The sequence below is a fragment of the Miscanthus floridulus genome, chromosome 11, assembly GCF_019320115.1.
Source record: "Miscanthus floridulus cultivar M001 chromosome 11, ASM1932011v1, whole genome shotgun sequence".
Taxonomy (NCBI): domain Eukaryota; kingdom Viridiplantae; phylum Streptophyta; class Magnoliopsida; order Poales; family Poaceae; genus Miscanthus; species Miscanthus floridulus.
Genome location: NC_089590.1, coordinates 72948274 through 72973638, shown reverse-complemented (window position 1 = coordinate 72973638; position 25365 = coordinate 72948274). Strand labels below are relative to the sequence as shown.

The window sequence follows — 25365 nt, the reverse complement described above, 5'->3', positions numbered from 1 at the left end:
CAAACCAAACGCGCAAATACAAATTTACTCGCCGGTGGTCCGAAAACACCGATAACCAGAACTGTGTTTCTTGGGCGAGAGCGCCACACTTTCCCGTGCGTGCGGGAGAGTCTAGCCGCTAGATGATGGGCGTGCGATGCACGTGCGGTACGGGCCGGCCTGCCGCATGAGTGATGCCGCGCGGACGGCCCAATGTGGGCGTGAAGGTGATATTCCGGCCGTCACGTTTTTGGATGAGGATTATCGTTTTTTGAGGAAAATGAGGTTATCGTAAACAGCATCGGTGAACAAAAGAAATTTGGCCACGGAGTTTATCGGACGGTACACAGTGCTACTCCGGGGAATCAACGGCTAAATATATGCCTGGGATCATTGTTCGTACAACATAATTTCATCAGTACAGTAACACGATGGAACTGAAAGTTCACTAGACAAACTAATGAGAAACACAATGTCATGCACGATCACACACATAGCACACATACTTAGATCCCTCTATCTATCTACGTCCACAACGAGAGGATGCAGATGCACGCTGCTAGCTTGTCAGACGACGACCGCCTCGACGTTCCCGTGCCGCGACTCGGCCACGCTCGGGCACGCCATGATCTGGTACACCAGCGCCGCGACGGCCGCGCCGATCATCGGGCCGGCCCAGTACACGGCCTGGTTCTTGAAGCGCCCGCTGACGACGGCCGCCCCGAACGAGCGGGCCGGGTTCATGGACGCGCCCGACAGCGAGCCCGCGGCCAGCACGCACGCGCCCTCCGTCAGCCCGACCGCCAGCGCTCCCAGCGCCGTGGCTGCGAACCCCCGCTTGCCGCCGCCGCCGCCGCCTCCGCTCAGGCGAGGCTCTCCAACCACGTGCACCGTGTACACCAGCAGGAACGTGAGCACGCCCTCCATGACCGCGCCGCCGAACCCGGTCATCGCCACCGCGATCCTCGTCGTCGGCACCTCCTGCATGCGCACGTTCATCGATTTTAGCGAGCGATCAATGTGAAACGACGACGGTTAGTGCCAGAAAGGAAGTGATCGAGAGCGGTTACGACGACATGCCTCGCCGGCGGAGAAGAGGTTGAGGGAGAGGCAGGCCATGGTGGCGCCGAGCAGTTGCGACGCCCAGTAGAAGATGGCGCTCGGGACGCCGATGTGGCCGCCGATGGCGTAGGCGAACGTGACGGCGGGGTTCACGTGGCCGCCGGAGACGTCGGCGGCGATGAGGACCGCGGCGAAGAGCCCGAACGCCTGCGCGACGGCGGTGGCCACCAGCGGCGAGGCGCTGTTGGTAACGTCCGGCGTCGTCAGCATCCCTGGCAACACACATTCCAAACGCAGCGCACGGAGATGAGAAAAACTGTCCGTAATTACAATTGTATATCGACTCATGTGCATGGATGGAATGCAGGGGAAATTGACGTACGGGCAGAGATTGCGGAGCCGACGGCGGTGAACACGAAGAGGAAAGTGGAGATGAACTCGGCGAGGTACGAACGGAGCGACGGCGGCGAGAAGCAGTGCTTCAAGTGGACAAGGAGGTTGTTCGACGCCATGGCAGAAGTTCCTCGCTCTTCGCTGTTTCAGTGTTATGTTGCGCGCGCACTAATTCCGCACGGTCTCTGTTCCCGAGTTTTATAGCGTGCGAGGGAGAGGGGCGCGTCCGTAGAGTGAAACCGCGCCTGGGTGTGGGTGGTTCGCAGCGGTTGCTGCCGCGCTCGCGCGTGTCGGTTCCAAGTTCACACGCCCGTGTGTGCCTCCTGCCGCGGCGTATATACGCGCCTGTGAAAATTCGTCCAGAACATACTATACATACATTACATGGAAAGGCTGAACCGTACATAGTACATTTATACGGATACAGATCGAACGGTTCTCTCGCTTACAGCATCTTGGCACCGTTGGTGAAAATTAAACCAGAAGGGAAATGCAAACAAGATCAAACATAATCACAGCACGAAGCGATGACACGACGACGAATCGACGACGACGATGAAATCAAAACGACGGATTGCATTGGGTCCGGATCGACTTTCTTCACGGGTACTCCTGCTGGCCGACGGGCTGGTAGGAGGCGATGAACACGTCGCCGTAGACGAGCCCGGCCAGGCCGCCGCCGATGAGGGGCCCGACCCAGTAGACCCAGTTGCCGGCGAAGTTGCCGGCCGCGACGGCGGGGCCGAAGGAGCGGGCCGGGTTCATGGAGCCGCCGCTGAAGGGTCCCGCGGCCAGGATGTTGGCGCCGACGATGAAACCGATGGCGATGGGCGCGATGGTGCCGAGGGACCCCTTCTTCGGGTCGGCCGCGGTGGCGTACACGGTGTACACGAGCGCGAAGGTGATCACGATCTCCATCACCACGCCCTCGATCTCGCTGATGCCGGAGACGCCGTGTGTCGGGATAGCCTGTGCACAGTTCGTTAAGCTCCAGAGTGAGAAGGTGCACAGTGAAAAAAAAACTACACAGCTACTGTAACGTGGCAAGAGAGACTGATCGAATCGAACCTGTCCGTGGGTGACGTACTGCAGGAGAAGGCACGCCACGGAGGCGCCGAGCAACTGGGCGACCCAGTAGAAGATGCCGGTGAGGACGGTGATGTGGCCGCCGACGGCGAGGCCGAAGGTGACCGCGGGGTTCAGGTGGCCGCCGGAGACGTTGGCGGCCATGGAGACACCCACGAAGAGCGCGAACGCATGGGCGATGGCGATGGCCACCAGGCCGGCGGGGTCCAGAGCGCCACCCTTTGTCAATTGCGCTGCACAAGACGAATTTGAGGTTGACATCCCTGGTCAGTGCTGTGAAAAGTGAAATGAGATATGAGAGCAGGGGTGCTTGTAGGTGATGGCAAGTTGGCCAGGTTCTGGACGTCGTCTTGGGTTGGTCGGCGAACATCGAAAGCAATTGCACCAACATTATTCAAGAAATCAGAAAGAAAAAATTTCACGGTGCAACAAAAGGCCTTGGAAGATAACCGCCGGATATCACATGTCATTTCATCAGGCACTACATAGAAAATAAGAGAATACGTAATCCTTTGGGAAGAGGTGAGCCAAATCTAGCTAATCGAGAACATAGAGGACAACATCCGTTGGCGTTGGACGGTGGATGGGGAATACAAAGCCAAAAGCGCCTACTGCATTCAATTCCAGGGCACATTCAGCAAGCTAAAACTTCAACCGATTTGGAAAGCAAAGGCAGAACCCAAATGTAGATTTTTTGCTTGGACTTTGTTGCATAAAAAAATTCTAACATTAAACAATTTGATTAAAAGAAATTGGCCAAATAATCCAATATGCAAGCTTCGTGGTATTGACCCGGAAACACTGATACATCTTTATAAGGACTGCACTTTCTCAAGACAAGTTTGGTCCTTCATCAAGCGATGGTTCAGCCTATCGGTGATTGATACTGTCGGAATGACAGGAACCCTACACAACTACCAGCGAAAGTGCAGAATTAAGACAGACAAAGATCAGCGAAAGACGTTTGATGGCATTATGATATATTTTTGGTGGAATTTATGGAAGGAAAGGAATCGAACAACATTTCAGAACAAGTCGTTGCAGCCTAGTCAAGTGGCACTCATTTGCAAGGAAGATATAGAGCAATACCAGTTGGCAACAAGATTTCATGCTGGACCACAACAGGAGTAGTTCTAGCATTTGTTGGTCACTGTTTGGTTGGTCTGGTTTTGTGTTTTTCGGTTTCAGGGTGTTTTTCTAAACTTTAAGTTGTCGTCCAGGTTGGGTTGTCGGCCGGTGTGCCGTGGTGACGGTGAGTTTGGTCTCTCGTTGTTTGTTGTAATTCTTTTTTCTGATTACTTTTTGCTCGTCTAATAAAAATCTGATAAATCTCTTGCTGCCTTTCTAAAAAAAAGTAGGGGTGCTTGTGATGGTAGAAGAGCTCACAGTAGGCAATGGCGGACCCGACGCCGGCGAACACGAAGAGGAGCGTGGCAATGAACTCGGCCACATAGGCCTTGAGGGACGCGGCGCTGAAGGAGTCGCCCAAGCTTCCAAATGCAAGCTTCACCATCTTTTTTTTTTCCTCTGACGGTATTTCAGGCTTTCAGCCCTTGGACTGAGACACTGAGTTGAAATTCAGAGAAGATGGCTATTGCTTATCAGGCTGATGTGAGAGTTCCTTCAGCTCAGTCTCCTTAAATACACGTCATAAGGCGCTAATGGACCTGGTGCCCTGCCTCAAATATGCATTACAATATTATGGGCGGTGTGCAATGATCACCACATGATTGATAATTTAAATTTCGGTCATGTTTTGTGGCTGATATTGGCCGACCAACCGCCCTAACTCGCTAAATTGCTGTGGAATTGTGGTTGTTTAGGCCGAGCCACGTTAGGATACACCATCAGACAGCGAGGAGAACAAGACCTTGGAGCAGATATATGATATCTCAATTCTCATCTCATGCCTAAACAAATCAATGGCGGTGCGGATTGATACTGAATCGATCCTTTATTTCTACCCTGCATCTATGCAAAATCTTCAAATTTATGAATAGTACATTAGCAAAGATTTTTTTTTTCACCATTCTTCCGTGGCGTGGTTCTTGTTTTGTTGTTACTAATTACAACATAGTATTAGAAAGGAATACTATTTCTATGCTAGGAGTAGCGTAGTCGGCGGATCATTACCGAGCTGCTGCTTCATTCATAGGACTTGGTTCTCCTGCAACAAAAGGGGAATTCCTCGGACCTCGTCCTGAGTATCTGACCGAGTAAGAGATTACCTGGATTAAAATTGTTACACCCCTCGCGTTCAGGATTCAGGAATCTTATCGTCACTGCATACTGAGAGTTCTGTAGTGATACATCATTCATTGTAAAGCTGTGATATAAAGCGGTTAAGAAGAAGGTCAGGTCAGGGATTGCGACAGGAATCCACTGAACATCCTACATTTGGGGTAGTTGAGGCGAACAAGATTAATCTACGGATCTTGCGCTGGTACACCAATTGAAAACTGCCAGTTGCAAGGTGATGACAGGGCTCTTATGAGTAGCAGTGTCTTCATTGCAGTTGCAGTATTGCACAAACGAAGATGATGATGACGCCAAAAGGGCCTTATTTCTTTATGCTACCCTTTATGGTTGTTCAGTCCTTGTGTGTGTATATATATAGAGAGAGAGAGTTTCCTAGAACTCACTTTTCAATTAAAAGAAGAAAGGTATGCGCTCCCTACGTGTCAGACAAAATGTTTTGGGCCACTGAGTGGGAATATTCCCTAAACTTTCTCTGATCCTACGTGGGGGTTTTATCAGAAACACTATTGTCTGATGATTAGTCACTGCAATATTGTAAGCAATTTTTATCACGCACCTTTTTCCTGGGAAAGATTATAAATGCTTGAAAATTCCTCATGAATTGATTTATAGTGAAACATACTTTATTAGCATTGTACCCTTTTAGGTATCTACAAACTTTTAGGGAAAAAACGTGCGGTAAAAATTGCCACGTTATTACGTTTAAAAAAAATCGCCATAGTATTTTGGTTGTGACAAGTAAACTGAAAAGGAGGATGGTACATTAGTATAATGTAATTTTGCAGTGTGGAGAGAAGTCATGCAACTGGTTCTGATTATTACCACGATGATATTGGCGACAGCCCAATCTGCAAGTGCCCTTAACTGCTGAAAAATCCTTACACTGCGGACACATAATATAACTCCCAATAAGAGCATGAATTGTGGTTAAGCATCAAATGTTACACCAAAACAGTAATTGCTATGTCAGAATGGTTTTATTTATGATCTCAGAAAAAAGAACCGGTTCAATTTTCAACTTTTAAAAGGGCAATATTTCTGATTCACAGTACGTATTGGATCATATATTAGTGAAAGCTGCCTTTTTCAAAACAAAAAAAAGGCTAATCAAAGGCTTAATGCCTTAGTGAAGTGGTTAGCACTTTTGGCATGCGTGCAGCCAATCATGCCTAAGGGCATCCTGCTCTCATTATAATGCGAAGAGCATCATAGCTAAGGTCTAGCGATGCTCTAATGATTATTTATGTTTTGTCACTAAACATATCATTGAGCAAAATACAGCAGATTAGAGACCGGGTCGTGCAATTTTCTTTTCGTATTTGAAACGCACGCTGCGCCTTGTCAAAATTTAAAAAATGCTAATGAAAGGCTTAGTTCCTTAGTGAAGTGGTTAGCACTTTTGGCATAATATGTAGAGGATAGGGAAAATTCACTTTATATTTCAACACTTCCTCTCATACGAAGACTCCTTAGGTCTCACAGGATGCTAGCCAAGATTTAAACTCGAGACTTCTACCTAGTTACTATATTAAGTTACATTAACATAAAATGTGTGTGGCCAATAGGCCTAAGGGCAGGTGTATTGTCCTGCTCTCATTATAATTCAAGGTATATTAAGCCAAGGTCTAAGGGCTAGTTTGGAGCTGCTCTACTTCTTATTTTCTAATTTTGCTCTCAACTTTCGTAAGCCAAATAGGATAGCTCCACAAATTCTGCTCTACGAAAAAAAAATATAGAGGGCAACTTCATGTTTTTTGTGAAGCTTCTCATGGGTTACTCCATAAACCTGAGGATTTTAACACTGAGAACGTACAGTTGTGAAAACATTAACCACTATTACCCCAACACAACATAATGTTTTCTTTTAGGCCCCATTTGGTACCACTCTTCCGGCTGCTCCGCCTCCAGCTTCACTGACTTCGCCAACCAAACGGGAATAAGAGGAACAACTCCTGGAATTCGTGCTGAGAGAAGAAGCAAGACGACTTCGCCAACCAAACCGGAAGAGGAGGAACAAGTCCTGGAATTCATGCTGAGAGAAGCCGAAGAACAGAAGATACGAAGCTCACCTGCGCGGGCACCCCTGCTGATTGTCCTTTGGGAGTAAAACTAACACTCAAATCCTGTCCACTAATCTTATACTTAACGGATAAGATCACTTCGTGAACAGGCGTCTGTTCGTGGCGTCGTTTCACAGCACTAACGACTTAAAACTTCAACTTGGTTTGTTTGAAAAAAACACATCTTCAATTCGATTTGTTCAAAAAATACAACGCCGAGCAGAGCTAGCCACGACTTGCTAACTTTTCGTCCAGGCGTCCAGCCTGCTCAGTATAGGAGTGAGACTGAGATAAGCGACAACATTCTCGCAGCCTGCCCAAACGTCTGACATGTGCTAAGCTCCAGAAAACCTGAGCACCTCGGACAGTTTCCTCCACGGCTACTGTTCAAACTCAAATCCTCATCAGAGCACGCCAGGGCACACGGTAGCACGGGCTTAACATTACGCAAAAAAGTAGCGGGGGTGGATCCATCTGTCCCCACCATTCATATGTCAGCATCAGAAAGAAGTATTGAAAAGTTGTTTAGTGTCAGAGGATGGGCTTTCTTAAGAATAAATTCGAACATAGAAAGCTGAAAACATGCAGTAAGCCAGTAACCTCTTATCTTCAGATATATTAGCCAGCTATTCCTGATACAGCGGAATCTGTTATGGTAACAAGCATGCTACATCTACTGCATAAGTGCACAATTCAAAAATTACGCACTGTAGTTATCTCTGTCGAACCCCACCTATTTTCTCAACATTTTTTGCCTGTACGGTTGCAGCTAAAGTCTGATGAATGCCTTCTGTAGAGGCTGGAAGGTTGCTCCTTAGATCACTTCTTCGCCTGCCTTCTCGCTGCTCCAAGCAAGAGGACATTGCCTACAAGTCCGGTGTTGAGCACACAAACCGCAGCCACCGCACCACCAACCACCACCCACTTCCAGTCAAAACCATGTTGAACTGCATGGGAGCTGTCATTCTCGTCACCGATTTTATCGGCAATGGAGAGGTCATGGTCCAAGGGACCATTTGAAGCCGTGATGGATATCTTGGTGGTAATTCGAGCCATGATGGCGCTGTGTGATAGGGTATTTTCTGCGACTCTCATTTGTTGGTATGCTCTGAATCCAGACTGAAGTTTCTTCACAGCACCCCACATGCCATGACGAACAGCAACCCTGGCTACATCTTTTGGTATGCCCATGTCCTCATAGTGAATCAAAGTTACTTCACATGCAGATTGCTGACCCACATGTTTAGGCGATTGAACTGCATTTCACAAACAAAGAATATGATTATAACGTTAAGGTCTAAGTATTTGTGTTCATGCCTGACTGGAAACCTTTCATGTTCAGAACAAACACAGCTCAATACATCATAGTGATACTAACTACTAAGAAATAGAGTTACCAGCTCTAATACGCCAACTTGAGAAGTACAGCTCCACACGCCTCGGTTTTTCTTTCTTGGGCAATGATGGATATGGAACACCCTGCCAAATGGAGGTTGCTGAGCGCTCACATATATGCACTTACACAGGATGTTAGCAGACATTTTCTACAGACAGCGATTTTAATATATTGAAATCCTTGTGAATCTTATCCATATTTCACAAACATGCCAGACAAGGCAGGCATGTCGCTCTAATATACGGAGACCTGAGTTTGGTTCTCAGCAAGACGCGTGTGAGAATTTAATAGCTAAAAATATGATGTTTGTAATGTGTTGGTTCAGTCTTGACTCTCATCAATTAAATCTATCTTTAAATACTAAGATGTGATCCAATAGTAAATGACCCAGCGTAATGTTCTCTTCATGTGATAAAAGTCCATTGTTTTCCAAAAACTCTAGCACATATTAGTCAGAAAAGGAACATAGCGATTAATGTATCTTCATCTCCTCCTAAACCTAGAAACCTAATAACCTGATATCCCATAAAACTTAAAAGGTGCTTATGAAATTATGCAAGCAGTTTAATTTTAAAAGACACTAATAGGTAACTTCAACACGTCATGCAGGAAGATAATAAACAGTTTGCTATCTGAGTAGTCTATAATTTTGGGTTACTGTTTTGTGGATGACGAAAAAAAAGAAAACTCACGAAAATTATCACTCTTTTGGAAAAGAAGCATTTATATTAGGTCCAGATCAATTACAAGGCCGCTTCTGAGAAATTTCTGCAGACTACATTCAAACAGCGGAGAAGTGCAGAACAAGAATGTTATATTAAACAAAGAGTAAGTAATCTCTTGGAGAAAAAAGGTAGAAAAGGAACATAAATTTGACGCAGTAGGTTTAAGGCTAAAAGTAAAGCATAACCATTGAGCAGGAAAATGGAAAGGGGACAAAACATTTCACCTTCGTCAGTTATAAAATTATATGAATCTTTTTTTCAGATAATGGAGGGAGCATAACATTACATGAGTAAAAGTATCTGTTAATAAAACACTCTGTACACGTACCTTTGTAGCACAATAGTAAGTCTTCCCAGATTCCCATATGCGTCCTCCAAAGATGTATTCACGGTCACTGCAAAAGAATGGGAACTGGAAAACAAACAACATGTTGGAATTGAGAGTTTAACATGAACATACACAGGGAACAACAGAAGCTGAGCAAACACCTTTTTTATCCAGTGGACAATTGTTGTTCCATTCTGAGGGAACTCATCCAAAGATTTGGAGTATGCAAGCATGGGATCCCACTTTAGACGAAAATCACCATCCCAGAAGAAATCTCTAACCAGTTCAGGAGTAGCATCCTCAAAAATAGTGCGGCTGCAGTACATTATAGGTCCCTCCTAATAAATACATTTAAAATAAACTCAGGAGATGTATACGAAGATATTATTGTAAAACATTTAGCCATGACACAGATTTTACTGCAATTTTCTAACTGTTCATGCCAATTTATGTAGATTAAGTAACAAAAAAAAGGTGATCATCAAACAATCTAGTCTCAGAATTCCTGTTTCAGTTGAAAAGGCTAATATATATAAAAAAAAAAAACTCAACCTGCAGGGGCTAAGACAGCCCCCGGGCATTGCATTAAGAAGACCTTCCCACGCAGGTCGGGAAAACCCCTGAACCCCTGCCCCACCACTCATCCACAGCGGCACTGTAGGCCTAGCCCATGTGAGAACGACCACGACCGGGGCCGGACCTTAGACGGTTAGACCTGTGCTTTGGCATGGGACATATGAGGGGATTTTTTTTAACCCCAGCGTGAAAATTCGCTCCCATGGTGAATTGAACCCAAGACATGAGTGCTACTCAAGCCACCTAACCAACTCTAATATTACCGCCTCCCATTTCTATTTCTTAGTATGTTCAATTTCAGAGTTTGTAGATTCAGTAAAGAAAATGCTAGAATCTAACAAAGAGTACACTAATAAACACTTCAAGGGACTCATGGTGCGTGTAACGCAACTGGCCAATGAAATGATAGTATGTACCATAAGGGGAACCACAAGAATGGACTTTCAAAAATTAAAATCCTAGCCCTTTGCCATTTTAATTTAACACACAGAATTACTCTTTGCATTCAGACACTAACATGTTATACGCCACCTAAGAATCGTGGTAGAAGTACATTCTATAATATCCTATATTATCATCATTTAATTCTTTCACAACCCACTGGAAAGACAAACCTCAGGCTCGCGCCGCCAGGCCTTGTATGTCATGTTGGAGGTTGTGCGCTCCATCAAATTATGCCAAGCTGTATCCCCACTTTCCTTGTTATCTAAAAGTTGCAGGAGATGTTCTAGGTCCTTCTCAGTGACAGTATCATGCTCGCCCTCAAAATTTGTCCTGCCGATCAGAAAATATTAAAAACTGAACTAAGTTTTCACTGCAGAAAGAATATAGGAAATTGTGGTGCTTTCTTATGTCGACAAGAACAAGTTGTGTGGTTCTGTTCTACTTGCAAGAACACATACTAAAACCAGCAGAAGAGGATGAAATAAACCACAGCCACGATGGATCCCCAGCAGCAGGCTAGTTTATGTTGCTAATCCTTCCATGGTGCAAAGCGAAAGGAACTAACCAATCATCAAAAACCTATATAGCCTACATAAATAGCAAGTTTTCACGGACCTTACAAAGCTATAGACTCTTCTATCAGCGACGCCACAAGTTTCCAACATCGCTCGCTATATGTCACCAATTCAAAATACAAACACGCATTCTGCTCCAACTCTATCGACATGTGTCAGTTCATCAAGTCAGCTGAGAGAGTAATTTTCATGAGGAAAAAAAGATCATCAAATCTCCTAAACTGCCTCCAGCACAAGGGCAGGGCCGCCCCTGAATGACGCGCAAGATCATTCAATTCAATTCCAAACCCCTGAATGAAGCGCAAGACCATTCAATTCAATTCCAAACTGAAAGGCACCTAGTCTGCAAGAGAGACAATCGCCAAGACTGACAGGCGCAGGCACTGCATTTCCGCCACCTACCCTGGTCCCCGGCCAACCCCGCTCAGACACTATGTAAAATAGATTCAACCACTAAACGCTCACCTGCCGTCGGCGCAACCTCCACCGTCCCGGGCCGCAGCGGCATCGTCGTCGGGGGAGGCCTTGTCCTGGTGCTTGCCTCTGCAGCGTCGGAATGCGGAGGAGAGGAGCCTGGGCGCGACGGAGCAGGCGGAGAGCGCGGTGCAGGCGAGCCAGAGCCTCCGGGCCCCGAGGCCCGGCGGCACCCAGAGGATGCGGAGGCGGGTGCGGAGGCCGAGGAAGAGCAGCCCCGTCCAGCGCGGGCGCCAGGACCAGCCGACGGCGAGGCCGATCATGACGGCGGCCCAGATCGGCACCGCGCAGAGCAGCACGTCGACGGCCATCTCCGCCACCGCGGGGCGCTGCAGCAGCGCCACCGCCTCCTCGCACCAACCCGCCATTGCTGCGCTAGGGGAGGCTTCCGCCCCTGATCCGTTTCGCTCCAATCCCCTTCTTCTTCTTCTTCGGGTGCCCTTTTTGTACCTCGGCGAAATGGAGGAGAGGGGGCAGACAAGCTGGGGAAGGGGAGTTGTTTTTGGAGGAGGCTCGTGCCTGAGCCCGCGTGTCAGAGACTCAGAGGCGGCAGAAGGGGACAGGTTGGCGGGTAGACCCACGTGTCGGTGGGAGGTGGGATGGGCAAAGCGGTAGTATATCCCGCGGGACATCCGGGCGCGAGACTAGTTAATGCGCGGGGTTTACGAGGGGATCGACCTGACGTGGCGACGGTAGTTTGGGTTTGGCTGGCCCCGGCGGGATGGTCGGGTGGGAACGGTAGCTACTGGTCGTCGGGGGTCGATCCACAGCGTCTCAGCTATGCAAAATGACGGGGCTACAGTTCGGATCGGATAGAACTGGATAACTATTAGTAGCTAGCGAGTGTTTTGATCTCAGCTAAAGTTGGTAGATTGTTACACGTGGATGTCGATGCCAAATATCCAGAACAACCATATGTCTTTGGTTGTTGGCAGGCCTCTTTAGGTCTGTTTGGTTACCCTGGATTGGACTTCCTGGATTGGACTCCGGAACCAGTGGCGGAGCTGGCCAATTTGCACGCCTAGGGCCAGTGGGCCACTATGCGATTCCTTCCTGGTTGTGCCAGTGGGCCGCAAGCCGCAAGGAGGCCGGCAGGCAGCTGCTGAGCTTCAAACGCAGGCCTTCGCTGATGTGTTGATGGGCCAAGACTAGGGCATTTCATGGGAATAGCAACCTGGGCCATGTGAAAATTAAGAGGCTATAAAGGGAGATTTGGCCCACGCCTAGGGCCGTGGCCCTAGTGGCCCTAGGCCCAAATCCGCCCCTGTCCGGAACTATTTTAGATTCTTAAAATTATACAAACCAGCGAACCATTCTAGGAACTCAACGCAAAGGAACAAAACGAGCCCTTACTTTTATTGGATTCGACGGTGTTTTGAGTTACCATCAATGAGTAAACTAGCATTGAAAATTTATAGTAGGGGTTACAAACGAACGAGAGAGGGAAATGATCCTAAGTCTCTGGTGAAAGGAGTGAGTGGGTGCTGAGAGCTCGATCGCTGCTCGGTTGTGCGTTCATGTCGTGCTCTTGTGCAGATCTGTATCGGATCTTGATGGGTCGATCGGTTCGGGATTTTCTTCATGGGACGCCATGTTTTCTCTTTTATAGGCCAAGGGAAAGCGCGGGTTATAGCGGAGGAAAAGGAGAAGAACGAGAGAGAGGAAGGCCTACAGGATCGTCGTGTCCTTCTTCTCCTTCATATGGGTCCCGCTGACCCTGTAGATGTCAACAGGGACGGCTCTACGTCGCGGTCCTGCCCGTCACTACGCCATGTACAGGTGTCATCCGTCGGTCATGGTGCTCCACTCCGTCCTGGCGGACGTCGTGGTGAACTGACGCGCCTATCAGTGTTCGTACGAGGGTTAGGCAGAACAGCACTGGTACGACCGACGCTGTTCTTGATGTGAATCCTCAGGTATGGCCCGTCGTGGTCGCAGGTTATATTGGGGCGTGCCGATCTCTTCCTTGGTGTTAGAGTTTTGACCTATGACCATACGCTTGGACCTTGAGTGGTTGGTGGCGGTATGGGTACCCGTCGGGCGAGACGGAGCCCATACCCAAGGGGTCTGGTGAGGCGGAGCCCGCGGTCTTGGGGTCGAGCAAGGCGGAGATCATGGCCTCGGGGTCGAACGAGGCGGAGATCGCGACCTCGGGGTCGGGCGAGGCAGAGCCCACGCACCAAGGGGTCGGTTGGAGCTGTAGACGCGCTCTTGACTGCTCAGTTGAATCAATATTGATGACCATTAGTTCCTTCTCTTCGGATACCATAGTATTGGTCCCTGACAGTAGCCCCCGAGCCTATGGAGGAATAGAATACTCTTTCGGAGGCTTTTCCAAACGGGAGGACTCTGAGGACCTTGGCCTTTTCTTGTCACCGACTGCGTGTCCTGGGGGACGGCGATTCCCTTTCGTCGTGATCGGGCCTCTCGGGGGTATAGCCATGAGATTTGGTGGGTTAGAAAAGGTCTTTCCTGATTTTGACCCCTACGGGGGTTTGTCGTTATGCGACCGTGCGTTCGGTCTCCTTGCGAGTACAACTTTCCTCGAGCCCTCGCAAGTAGCAGGGGTCCGATCGAGGGTCAGCTCGTCTCCATGATTGTCTTCCATCAAGCGTTTTTTAGATTAAAACGGAGGGGCTAAGCCATGCCATGATTTTTCTCTATGGACAAGCCATGGTGCTCGGTGAGTTGTTAACGGGCTAGTTCGAGTGAGGCCCTGACATCCTGTTCATGGCGGTTTGACTTGGGTTAGCTGGTGACCGACTCTATATTCTCAGCAGTCAATCCATATAGTTCTTAGGTCCATTCGATCGGTCCTGAGGGCTCTCTACCTTTCTTCGAGGAGAAACCATGGATCGAATCCGCCTGAGGCTCGAACGTGGGCTGAGACGCCCACGGTGCTCGTGCGCCTGGGTACTAGCCACTAGCGGGCCCATCCTTTCCACCTCTCACTATAAAAGTGCCTAGAGCGGTTGTCAAACCTGTCGGTGGGCCAACCTTCGAACTCCTATGCTTAGATGGGCCATATGAGCGTTTTTAGCTCCGTATCCCTCTTATTTATGATGGGTCGTGGCTCGTTTGGGGAGGCAAAATGTACGACGTGTTTTTTGAGGGGACGGCCATAGGTTGCATGTGCACGCCCCACGATGAGACATGGTGACAGGTCATGGCAAGCGCGGAGGTCTAGGCGGGTAGTTGGTTTCCTCGCACCCGTCGGCCCTATAAAACCAAAGGGTTAGCCCTCCGGGTTTCATACGCATGCCTGCATCCTAGCCTCCATAGCCACGCCGCTGCCACCAACGCTTAGGTTTCCTACCTCCGTATCTCTGCCGCCATTGAGTTTGCATCCATCCACTCCCACCTCTAATGGATCCGTGGTGCCGTTCTGACATCACCTTCTAGTGCATGGAGGGCCTTGTCCATCGCGGTCTTCTTCGCATGTGGACCTCAGCTGAGGAGTCATTGCTGCCCAGTGATGAGGGTTCGTTGTCGCCGCCCGATAGCTACGTGGTGTCGTTCGCCTACTTCCACGAGCGTGGGCTTGCGACCCCCGCTCACAAATTTCTTTGGGGCTGCTGCACTTCTACAAGATTGAGCTGCAGCATCTCAATCCCAACGGGATCTAGCACATGGCGGCGTTCGTCGTGCTATGTGAAGGATTCCTAGGGATCAGCCCCTACTTCAACTTGTGAAGGTATTTCTTCGCTGTCAGTCTCTAGGAGAAGAGGGAGAAGGGCGGCAGGCAGGAGCTGCACATGCCGATGGGGTACACTAGCATCCAACTTCGTAACAACCGGGTCGGTGAGTACCCGTCCAAGCGGCTCTCGATGTCCAACAAGGGGTGACACTCACAGTGGTTCTACCTCAAGAATGACACCGCCACCCCTCTGCCAGAGTTCACCGGGCCCCTGATCGAAGAGGCCCTAGAGCAGTGGAGGATGTGGGGCGTGCCAAAGAAGGACAAGAAGAAGATCCAAGACCACATCACTGCCATCCACATCTGAAAGCTCTAGTTTGGTTTTGGTGAATTGATGAAACCCTAAATGCTCACCTAGTTTATCAAGTGATCATGAGATAGGTAGCACACTCCAAGTGGTGAAGCAAATGAAGATCATGACATGACGATGATGATGTCATGGTAATGATCAAGTGCCAGGACTTGAAAAGAAGAAAGAGAAAAACAAAAGGCTCAAGGCAAAGGTATAAATAATAGGAGCCATTTTGTTTTGGTGATCAAGACACTTAGCGAGTGTGATCACATTTAGGATTGATAGCTGTACTATTAAGAGGAGTGAAACTCGTATCGAAATGCGGTTATCAAAGTGCCACTAGATGTTCTAACTCATTGCATATGCATTTATTATCTAGTGGAATGCTAACACCCTTGAAAATGTTTGTGAAAATATGCTAACACATATGCACAAGGTGAAACACTTGGTGGTTGGCACATTTGAGCAAGAGTGAAGAAGATAGAGTTGAAAAGGAGTTAGTCATGATGGTCACGCATTGACCGGAAGCTGGTCTCGGTTGGACCAACGCGTCCGGTCAGTGGCAGCTGAGGACACGTAGGTCAGTGTTCGACCGGACACTGGCGTTGAAAGTGACTGGACGCTGATGGGGTGCGTCCGGTCCCACTGACGTGGCAGCGCACAAAGGAGACATTGAGTGACCGGACGCTGGGTGAGTCCGATCGGGCATGACCGGACGCGTCCGAATCGTGATTTTTCGCTTCTGGTGCCTTACTGGAAATGACCGGACGCTGGGGTCCTACGTCCGGTCATGATCAAACTGTCATGTCTGGTCGTAGCTGGAACCTTACTGGAAGTGACCGGACGCTGGGGTCCTGCGTCTGGTCATGGCACTATGCTGCGTTCGGTCATCACTTGACCATTGGGATCGGGCGCTCAATATTTGAAGAGAGGGATGATGTGGTAGTCATCCATTGACTGGACGCTAGAAGGGTGCATCCGATCGATCTGACCGGAGAGTCCGGTCACCCCGAGTAGTGCCCAGTGAAGGGGTACAACGGCTCTATTTCGTGGGGGCTTCTATTTAAGCCCCATGGCCGGCTCAAGCTCACCCTCTTGGCCATTTGTATTGACATAGCAGCCTTGTGAGCTTAGCCAAAGCCCTCCCACTCATCTCCATCATAGATTCAACATCTTTGTGAGATTGGGAGTGAATCCAAGTGTATTGCTTGAGTGTTTGCATCTAGAGGCACTTGGTGTTCGTGTTTCACTATGGGATTTACTTGTTACTCTTGGTGGTTGCCGCCACCTAGATAGCTTGGAGCAGCGAGGATCGTTGAGCGAAGGTTGGTAATTGTCTCCAACTCCGATCGTGGTGATTGTGAGGGGTTCTTAACCTTTCCCCGACGGAGAGCCAAAAGGTACTCTAGTAAATTGCTCGTGGCTTGTGTGATACTCATCTTGTGTTGGTTGTGCGGCACCCTATTGAGGGTTTGGCGTGTAATGCCAATTAGTGCGTGAACCTCCAAGTGAGTGAATCGCCACAACAAGGACTAGCTTACCGGCAAGCAAGTGAACCTCGGTAAAAAATCATTGTGTCATCCTTTGATTCTGAGGTGATTGGTCTTCATTGATACTCATTCTTGTGATTGATTGGTTCACTCCTCGACACGGTGGTATAACTATCTTGCTCTCTCTCTTTACATTATCGCAAAATAGTTATCAAGCTCTTTAGTGTAGCTAGTTGTGAGAGCTTATTAGTTTGGTTAGTGTGGCTCTTTAGTTAGCCTTTGAGAGCACACTAACTTAGTGTAGTGCCATAGTCATTGTGTGATTAGAAACAACATAAACTAGAATTGTGGTAGGTGGCTTGCATTTTAATAGGCTAGCGCAACACTTGCTTCACCTCATAATTGTCTAACCGGTTGGTTAAGTGTTGTTGTAGATTTTTTTATTAGGCTATTCACTCCCCTCTAGCCATTAGGACCTTTCAACATCCTGAAGGAGAATGGCCTGAAAGGGTCAGGTGTCATCAGGGCCTACCATGTGAGGAGGGTGGCATCGTTCAATGGAACGGCGTTCGCCGAGGGAACGCTTCCCAACTCTGAGATTGCGTAACGCATCAAGGAGGTGATGGAGCCTTTGTAGGATGACGCAGGTGCCGCCCTCGACTTCATCTACTCAGTGCCAGGGCATCCTCCGATGCGGCCAGAGACAGGCTATGTTGTCTTCGTAAGTTTCCTTTTCTCCTGCCTTCTCTTCAATTGATTTCTCGACCCTGTGGGACTAACTTTGAGAGGGGTGGGACCAGCCAAGGGACCTCATCCTCATGGATCACCCAACTCCACTACTGAGGAATTTGGCCGTGAGGGTGGCAAATCACGCCGAGGGCGAGCGACTGAGGAAGGCGATGGAGGATAAGAAGAGGAAGAAGCAGCAGAAGCTATGGGCGCGGGAACGAAGGGAGGACACCGACAATGATGAAGACAATGATGAGGTGATGGAGGAAGAAGAAATGGTAGTGGACGATATCGAGTGGGACAACTTGGAGAACAAGGATGCACTGACAGGCATCGGTTCATCCTTGCAGGCGTCGGGACCCTTCTCGTCCCACAGAGGGGAAGGAACATCTAGGAGCCAGTGGAGGCATGACGTATCATCAGCCTGCCCTAGGAATCAATAGAGGCTGGTGGCTCTACCGTCGCACCCGAGGTGCCAGCGGAGGCGGGTGGCCCCACCGTCGCGCCCCAAGAGCCAAGGGGAGCAGGGTGTTCCACCAATGTGCCCTAGGAGCTACCCGAGGTGAGCCCCTCTACCTAGGAGCAGGGGGTGGGCTCAAAGCAGCCTCGTTCTAATGAGGTGGAGCAAGGGTGAGGGGGTTCATCCCCTAAACGCATCTGCCGCCCGACGACACCGAGGTGAGTTATCGATTCCTCTATTTTTTCCTGTTTTAGTTGGATTTCATCGTGACTTGTGTTTCTCATCCTTTGTAGTGTTAGCAGGCAGCGGAATCCCTTGGTGCTGGCACCAAAGAAGAGCATCGCCCTCCAATTGGGGTGGTGGCCGTCGGCTGGTGTTGCGTCCATTTTGGGCGGTAGCGGAGCCAGTGTGACCGCGTCGCCGGCCAGTCGGGCGCCGCCCGTGGTGGCGCTTGTGCCCTCGATAGGAGGGGCAGACATGGGCATTCAAGGGTCACCTTCAGACATCATGGAGCAGCCAGTGATGGCCATGATACCACTACCGACGGTGGGTCGGACGGGGTGCCGACCGCGCTCGTGGCGCCGACCATGGTGGGCATGACACAACCAGTCATGACCCCACGACACAGGTGGTGGTGGCGGCGGCCATGATAGATGGGACATAGCTGGGCATGATTGCAGCATTGCCCCCATGCCATCGGCGCGACCCATGCCATCGGCGGCCCAAGCGACGGTGCCTGGCATGGGCCGAATAGAGGAGGACATGGCCGAGGGGTCCTTGGGAGTTGTGGTGCTAGGAGAGAGGTTCATGCCCACACTACTGGCCCCTTCTATCATGGAAGGGGGTGTACCGGTGGGAACATCACAGGAGAGAGGGGTCACGCGGCGCTTGGGGCCAGCGGGGAGTCATCCCTAACCCTGACGCCGGTGAGCAGCGGCTCGCCCGCGCAAGATGAGCCCCTACTCTAGTGGATGGATCCATAGGATCTGGCGTCGACGCTTTTTACCCTTGACGCCGCCGCAAAGAGCATGGAGCAGGAGATCCTTGATGTAGGGATCACATCCGTGCTCGAGGCCCTAGACCACGCCACGGGCGCATTGCACGACGTTGTTGTTCCCTCCGGCCAGGTATGTTTTGGTCCTGCTTCTTGCCCTTTTCTTCCTCTATATACTTTTCGTATCCTGACCATCATCTCCCTGCAATCCCTTACAGCTCATAGCCGAGGAAAATCTCGGTTCCTTCATCAACAGAAGGAAACCTAGGACCGCCTCATCGAGGAGGTGTGGCTACATGGGGAGGTGATAGCTCAGCTCGCCGCCACTCAGCAGAGGGTGGTCGAGCTGACTCCCCTTGCCGAGGAGGTAGCCAATCTTTGGTCACGGGTGGACGAGGCCTATCGGGATGCTAACAAGGCTGAGTGGCATTCGAAGCCCTGTCGGTGAAGTCGTGGAAAGATGATGAAGAATCCGCCAGGGTTAGGAAGGAGCGAGATGAGTTGCTCTAGAAGGATGCTGAAACCCACCAATAGATCCTTGACCTTCTAAGCGAGGTTGAGAAAGAAAGGGATCTATGGCTGGGGGCCGTGGAGAAGCTCACGACCCTAGAGAAAAGGGTGAGCCTGGATGCTGTGGCAGTTGCTCGGCTACGCAAGGAGCGGGATGAGCTGATCCAAACCGTGGAGAGGCTACGCTCAGAACATGGCGTGGCTCACCAGGAGCGTGACCAGGCTTTTTGAGAGCATCACCAGGCCTACCAAGAGCACGATGACACATAGTAGAAAGTTAGCTCCCTCTAAGCTGAGCTCAAAAGGGAGACGACCCAGAAGTTAGGGACCGAGAGCGTTTCTGCCGGGCTGGCTATGGATCTCGCTAAGGAAAGGAGAAAACTTTAGGCGGAGAGTGATGAGCTCGGTATCCTGAGCGCCGCCCTCGAAGTGGTCTGCGATGACCTTAAGGTGGTACGGTCGAAGGGGACTAGCTGGCTCGTGGCTCGTACCGTTGAGATCATGGCCTAGGTGCGCCAGCTCAAGAGGAATGCCCTTCGCACTGGTGTCAATCAGTCCTTCATGATTGCTCATTCTCATTATGGGGACAGCATCAATCTAGAGGCGATGAGCCATGGCTATGCACCTGGTTATGAAGTCCATGAGCTGGAGGAGATGGAAATGGCGGTGGCTCCCCTTTCGTAGGACCTAGCGGATAGGATATAAGGCATAGTTCTCCCTCAGAGGGGCTAGTTAGTTAAATAGGTCGAGCGATCATTCTTGTAATAAGCGGACAAGTTTCAACCCTTGTGCTTTTGTTTAAACAAACTTGTTATTTTGTTTGAACAAATTTGTTCTTTCTTTCTTTTTGTGTATAAAAAGGGGTTAATGCGTTATGACCCTTCCTATTGTTAAGACCGTAGAGCTCGAGGTGTGGGTGAGAAACTCTGATCATGCTGGTAAGCAAAAGTGCCATAGCCTCTAGGGTGTAGGTTTCTTGCAGTCCGACCAACCTTACTCAGTCATGCGTTTCTGCAAACCTTGCCTCTAGGTTTTTAACATGAGGAAGGGGTCGAGCACGATGACTATTTTAGAAAGGGTATATATATACCCTTATCAGCCCCCGAGTGAGGCCTGACCCCTTGCCATTGCTAGGGTCAGGTTTTACTAAAGATCGAGAGAGACAATAGCGAAACTAGTAGGAGAAAGTGTCTCTTGTTTTAGAAATGTCATCCTTAGTTTTTCGCACGTATCCCCTCCCTAGGATCTAAGCCATCGTTCTGCGACCGCGCATTCGGTCTCCTTGTGAGTCCAACTTTCCTCGAGCCCCCACGCATAGTGGGGGTCCTATCGAGGGTTAGCTCATCTTTGCGATTGTTACCCCATCCGCGGTTTCCGCAACTGGAGGGGTTGAGCTAACGTCACTTGCCTCAATGGCTCGAGTGACATGCTCAGTGAGCTCGCTAATGGGCATGTCCGAGTGGAATTCGGCTCCATCATTCGTGATGGGGTCGGCATAGCCCTCATATGGCATTCCACTGCTCCTTAACCCACCTCCCAGCAGATGCCCAAGTTGTTTCGGGGACCGACTCAGGTGGCTCGTTGGCCTCCCATCGATGGAGATTCTATGGGCATGGCTCGAGGTTAGGATCAAACGAGAAGGTCGAGATGACCCTATCCACTTTTGAGTAGGTCGAGCAAAGGCCACTAGGGCTCATCTATGTTTTCTCCCCTAGCTCTGCTTGACGCGAGGTGGCTTTGAGCCCTTCATAGGCTAGCCTTCGAACCTAGGTCGGTCAGATTCCTGAGTTGGGGTCAGGCGGCTCGAGCCCCTGAGCCCCATTGGGCTCGGTAGGGGTCAGCCAAGTTTTATGTGTCACCCCATCCGTGGTTTCCACAATCGGAGGGGCTAAGCTAACGACACTTGCCTCGATGGCTCGAGTGTCGCACTCGGCGAGCTCGCTAACGGGCATGTTCAAGTGGAATCCAGGTCCATCATTCATGACAGGGTCGGCATAGCCCTCATGTGGCATTCCACAGCTCCTTAACCCACCTATCGGCAGATGCCCGAGTCATTCTAGAGAAAGACTCGGGTGGCATGTTGGCCTCCCCTCGATGGAGATTCTATGGGCATGGCTCGAGGTTAGGATCGAATGAGAAGGTCGAGATGACCCTGTCCGCTTCTGAGCAGGTCAGGAAAAGGCCGCTAGGGCACATCTGCATTTTCTCCCCTGACTCTATTTGATGCGAGGCGGCCTCGAGCCCTTCGTGGGCCAGCCTTTAAACCTCGGTCGGTCGCCGCTCATATCAAATGGGACGACTACCGCTTCGTGATGTGATGCGAAGCGTTGTGATGCAATAATTACATATGTGATGCTTGAATGTATGGGATGAATGTATGGATGAATGTATGTATCAAAGCATGCATGGGAATGGATGAATGAATGATCATGCACTGGAAAAGCAGAATGGAGGTTGGTAAAGTTACCTCGAAGGCTCGAGTGATGGGTTTAGGGAGCTCTTATTGGATATGTCTGAGTGGAATCTAGGTTTGTCGATCATGATGGAGTCGGCATAACCCGCATGGGGCCTCCCACTGCTCCTTACCCATCTCTTGGTAGCTGCCCAAGCCGTCTGATTGACTTGGGTGACCTGCTGGCCTCTCCTCGATGGAGATTCCGTAGGTGGCCCCCTCCAAACCCTTCCTAGGAAGGCAAAGGCTAAAGCTTGGAGTGTGGGCAACTAACTCTGATCACGCTAGTGAGCAAAAACGTCGTAGCTGCTGGGGCATAGGTTTCTTGCGATCTGACCAGTTTTACTCAGTGTTTGTTTCCACAAACCTTGCCTCTAGTTTTTTAACGAGAGAAAGGGTTAGGCACGGAGAATGTCTACTGAATAGACATACTCTTACCATTGCTAGGGTCAAGCGTCACTTAGAGATCGTGGAGTCGACAGCGAAACCAATAGGAGAAGACATGCATAAATTAAGGGTGACCCGTCTCTCGGCAGTGGCCTGAGTTGTTCGATCGATTTGGGTGACCCACTAGCATAGGACTTACCATGATGGCTCAAGTGATGGGTTTGGGGAGCTCTTACTGGATATGTTCGAGTGAAATCCAGGTCCGTCGTTCATGATGGGGTCAACATAACCCGCATGGGACATCCTGCTACTCCTTGCCTGTCTATCGACGGTGGCCCAAGCCGTCTAACTAACCTAGATGACCCACTAGCACAGGACTTTCCTATGGAGGTAGAGGATGAGATCATCCTCGCCAAAAATTTAGTTAGGCAGATAAGCCAGGCGATGAACTCATAACAAGTGAACAAGCTCTTAAATTTCATTATGGACAAACAGATTTTTAGCCCTTCTCCCCTTTTTGTATAAAAAGGTTAATGCATTTCGACCCTTTCCATAGTTAAGACTGTAAAGCCCGGGGTGTGGGTGAACAAACTCAGATCACGCTGGTGAGCAAAAACATCATAGCCATTGGGACGTAGGTTTCTTGCAGTCCAACCAGTTTTACTCAGCGTCTGTTTCCGCAACCCTTGCTTCTGGGTCTTAACGTGAGAAAGGGTCGGGCATAGAGAATGTCTACTGGGTGGATATACTCTTAGACGCATACCGACTCTTTCCATAGTTAAGGCAAGAAAGCTCAGGGTGCGAAAAAAACTCTGATCATGCTGGTGAGCAAAAACGCCGTAGCCGCTGGGGCGTAGGTTTCTTAGAGTCCAACCAATTTTACTCAGCGTCTGTGTCTACAACCCTTGCTTCTAGGTCTTAACATGAGAAAGGATCCAGCATAGAGAATGTCTACAAGGTGGATATACTCTTACATGTGTACCGACTCTTTCCATAGTTAAGGCTAGAAAGCTCGAGGTGCGAAAAAAAACTCTGATCACGCTGGTGAGCAAAAACGCCGTAGTCGCTGGGACGTAGGTTTCTTGTAGTCCGACTAGTTTTACTCAGCGTCTGTTTCCACAACCCATGCTTTTGGGTCTTAATGTGAAAAAGGGTCGGGCGTAGAGAATGTCCACCGGATAGATATGCTCATATCAGCCCCCGAGTGAGGCCCGACCCCCTATCGTTGTTGAGGTCGGGTGTCACTAAAGATCGAGGAGTTGGTAGCAAAACTGATAAGAGAAAGTGTGCGTATATTAAGGGTAAAAATGACATTATTGTTTAATGTTCTAGGTGTTGACGAAGGCTTCACCGTTGATGGTCTTGAGCTTGTAGGTGCCTGGTCGGAGCACCTCCACGATGATGTACGGTCCCTCCCATGGTGGAGAGAGCATGTGGCGATTCTTGTTGCTCTGGACGAGGCAGAGCACTAGGTCCCCGACATTAAACACCTAACCCCGCACTCGATGGATGTGGTACTGGTGTAACACTTGCTGGTACTTGGTCGAGCGGAAGAGGGCAACATCGCGTGCTTAAACTAGCTGGTCCATGGCATCCTCGAGGGATGCCTCAGTTCCCTGTTCATCATACACCCAGACCCTCGGTGCTCCATAATCGAGGTCGGTCAGGAGGATAGCCTTGGAACCATAGACCATGAAGAATAGTGTGTAGCCGATGGCCCAGCTTGGGGTTGTCCTCAGGCTCCAGAGCATCGTGGGAAGCTTTGTGATCCATAGTCTATCAAACTTGTTCAACCGGTGGAAGATTCTAGGCTTGAGGCCTTGTAGGACCATGTCATTTGCGTTCTCGACCTGCCCATTTGTGCGGGGGTGCATCATGGCAGCCCTATCGATGCGGATGTGGTATTCATCACAGAATTAGAGGAACTCCATTCTAGTGAACCGCATGTCGTTATCCGTGATGATAGAGTTCGGGACCCCAAAGCGATGGACGATGTCGAGGAAGAATATCACGGCTTGCTCGGACTTGATCATAGAGATTGGTTGAGCCTCTATCCACTTTGTAAACTTATCTATAGTGACAAGCAAGTGCGTATAGCCCCCGGGCGCCCTCTTGAGAGGTCTAACCAGATCGAGCCCCTAGACCACGAATGGCCATGTGATGGGGATCATTTGGAGTGCTTGGGCCGATAGGTGGGTCTACCGAGCATAGTATTGACACCCTTCGTAGGTCCACATGATATGTTCAGTGTTGGCTACCATGGTCAGCCAGTAGAAGCCTTGCCAGAATGCATTTCTGACTAGGGTTCTAGGCGTGGCATGGTGACCGCAGACCCCACCATGGATGTCGCTCAGCAACCACTTCCCTTGTTCAATGGGGATGTAGCACTATAGGATTCCGGTGTGGCTTCACCTGTAGAGCTCGCTCTTAATAAGGACAAAGGACTTGGCATGACACGCTAGCCATCGAGCCTCTGTTTTGTCCATCGGTAGTGCCTCACGGAGGAGGTAGTCAAGGTAAGGCATCCTTTAGTCGCCCAGAGGGTCAGGCTCTATCGCTGGATCCTCATTAAGCTCCATGACTTTAGGGTTGGATGGAGCCCACGGCTGGTTAGCCCCCGAGCCCAGGGCAGGCAGACCATCACTAGGTTGTTTTGGCTCCTTGTAGCGGACCGAGGGCTTGTACTGATCGCTGGTGAAGACGCTCATCGGCACCGGCTCTCGACCAAATGCCATTTTCGCTAGTGCTTTAGCCACCTCATTGAGACTCCTCAAGATGTGATTGAGCTCGAGACCATCGATCTTGTCCTCTAGCTGGTGGACCTCTTGGCAATAGGTGGCCATCTTGGTGTTGTGATAGCTTGATTCCTTCATGACTTGGTCGATGACCAGCTAGGAGTCACCCCAAACATCGAACCATCGGATACCCAGCTCAACGGTGATATGTAGGCCATTGATGAGTGCCTCATACTTGGCCACATTGTTGGAGGAGGAGAAA

The 25365-nt window shown here is 49.8% G+C and overlaps 3 protein-coding genes across 3 annotated transcripts; all 3 read right to left on the bottom strand.

The window, feature by feature from the left end:
* Positions 1-338: 338 nt before the first annotated feature.
* On the bottom strand, positions 339-1583 carry LOC136494334 (aquaporin TIP5-1). Its single transcript, XM_066490497.1, has 3 exons — positions 1424-1583; positions 1060-1313; positions 339-960 (listed from the first exon to the last, which is right to left on the bottom strand). The coding sequence occupies exons 1-3, from the start codon at positions 1551-1553 to the stop codon at positions 547-549; spliced, it is 798 nt and encodes a 265-aa protein (XP_066346594.1). The 5' UTR covers positions 1554-1583; the 3' UTR covers positions 339-546.
* A 211-nt stretch (positions 1584-1794) lies between these two features.
* Positions 1795-4126, bottom strand: LOC136493396 (aquaporin TIP2-3-like). The gene is made up of 3 exons (XM_066489476.1): positions 3907-4126; positions 2503-2753; positions 1795-2403 (listed from the first exon to the last, which is right to left on the bottom strand). Exons 1-3 carry the CDS (start codon positions 4031-4033, stop codon positions 2035-2037), a joined length of 747 nt encoding a protein of 248 aa, XP_066345573.1. The 5' UTR covers positions 4034-4126; the 3' UTR covers positions 1795-2034.
* Positions 4127-7435: 3309 nt separating this feature from the next.
* Positions 7436-11838, bottom strand: LOC136493395 (uncharacterized). Its single transcript, XM_066489475.1, has 6 exons — positions 11349-11838; positions 10479-10638; positions 9450-9626; positions 9289-9372; positions 8237-8318; positions 7436-8095 (listed from the first exon to the last, which is right to left on the bottom strand). The coding sequence occupies exons 1-6, from the start codon at positions 11723-11725 to the stop codon at positions 7659-7661; spliced, it is 1317 nt and encodes a 438-aa protein (XP_066345572.1). The 5' UTR covers positions 11726-11838; the 3' UTR covers positions 7436-7658.
* Between the last annotated feature and the right edge of the window lie 13527 nt (positions 11839-25365).

Bases quoted from the DNA above. Each gene is read 5' to 3' on its own strand.
- LOC136494334 (XM_066490497.1), bottom strand. From the start codon at position 1,553: ATGGCGTCGAACAACCTCCTTGTCCACTTGAAGCACTGCTTCTCGCCG. The intron at 1,314-1,423 runs GTACGTCAATTT...GTGTGTTGCCAG, and splicing joins CGGCTCCGCAATCTCTGCCC to GGATGCTGACGACGCCGGAC. The intron at 961-1,059 runs GCATGTCGTCGT...GTGCGCATGCAG, and splicing joins ACCTCTTCTCCGCCGGCGAG to GAGGTGCCGACGACGAGGAT.
- LOC136493396 (XM_066489476.1), bottom strand. From the start codon at position 4,033: ATGGTGAAGCTTGCATTTGGAAGCTTGGGCGACTCCTTCAGCGCCGCG. The intron at 2,754-3,906 runs GTGAGCTCTTCT...CGTCTTGTGCAG, and splicing joins CGGGTCCGCCATTGCCTACT to CGCAATTGACAAAGGGTGGC. The intron at 2,404-2,502 runs GTTCGATTCGAT...AACTGTGCACAG, and splicing joins AGTACGTCACCCACGGACAG to GCTATCCCGACACACGGCGT.
- LOC136493395 (XM_066489475.1), bottom strand. From the start codon at position 11,725: ATGGCGGGTTGGTGCGAGGAGGCGGTGGCGCTGCTGCAGCGCCCCGCG. The intron at 9,373-9,449 runs GTGTTTGCTCAG...TTTGTTTTCCAG, and splicing joins TTGTCCACTGGATAAAAAAG to TTCCCATTCTTTTGCAGTGA. The intron at 8,319-9,288 runs GTACGTGTACAG...TCCATTTGGCAG, and splicing joins CTTACTATTGTGCTACAAAG to GGTGTTCCATATCCATCATT.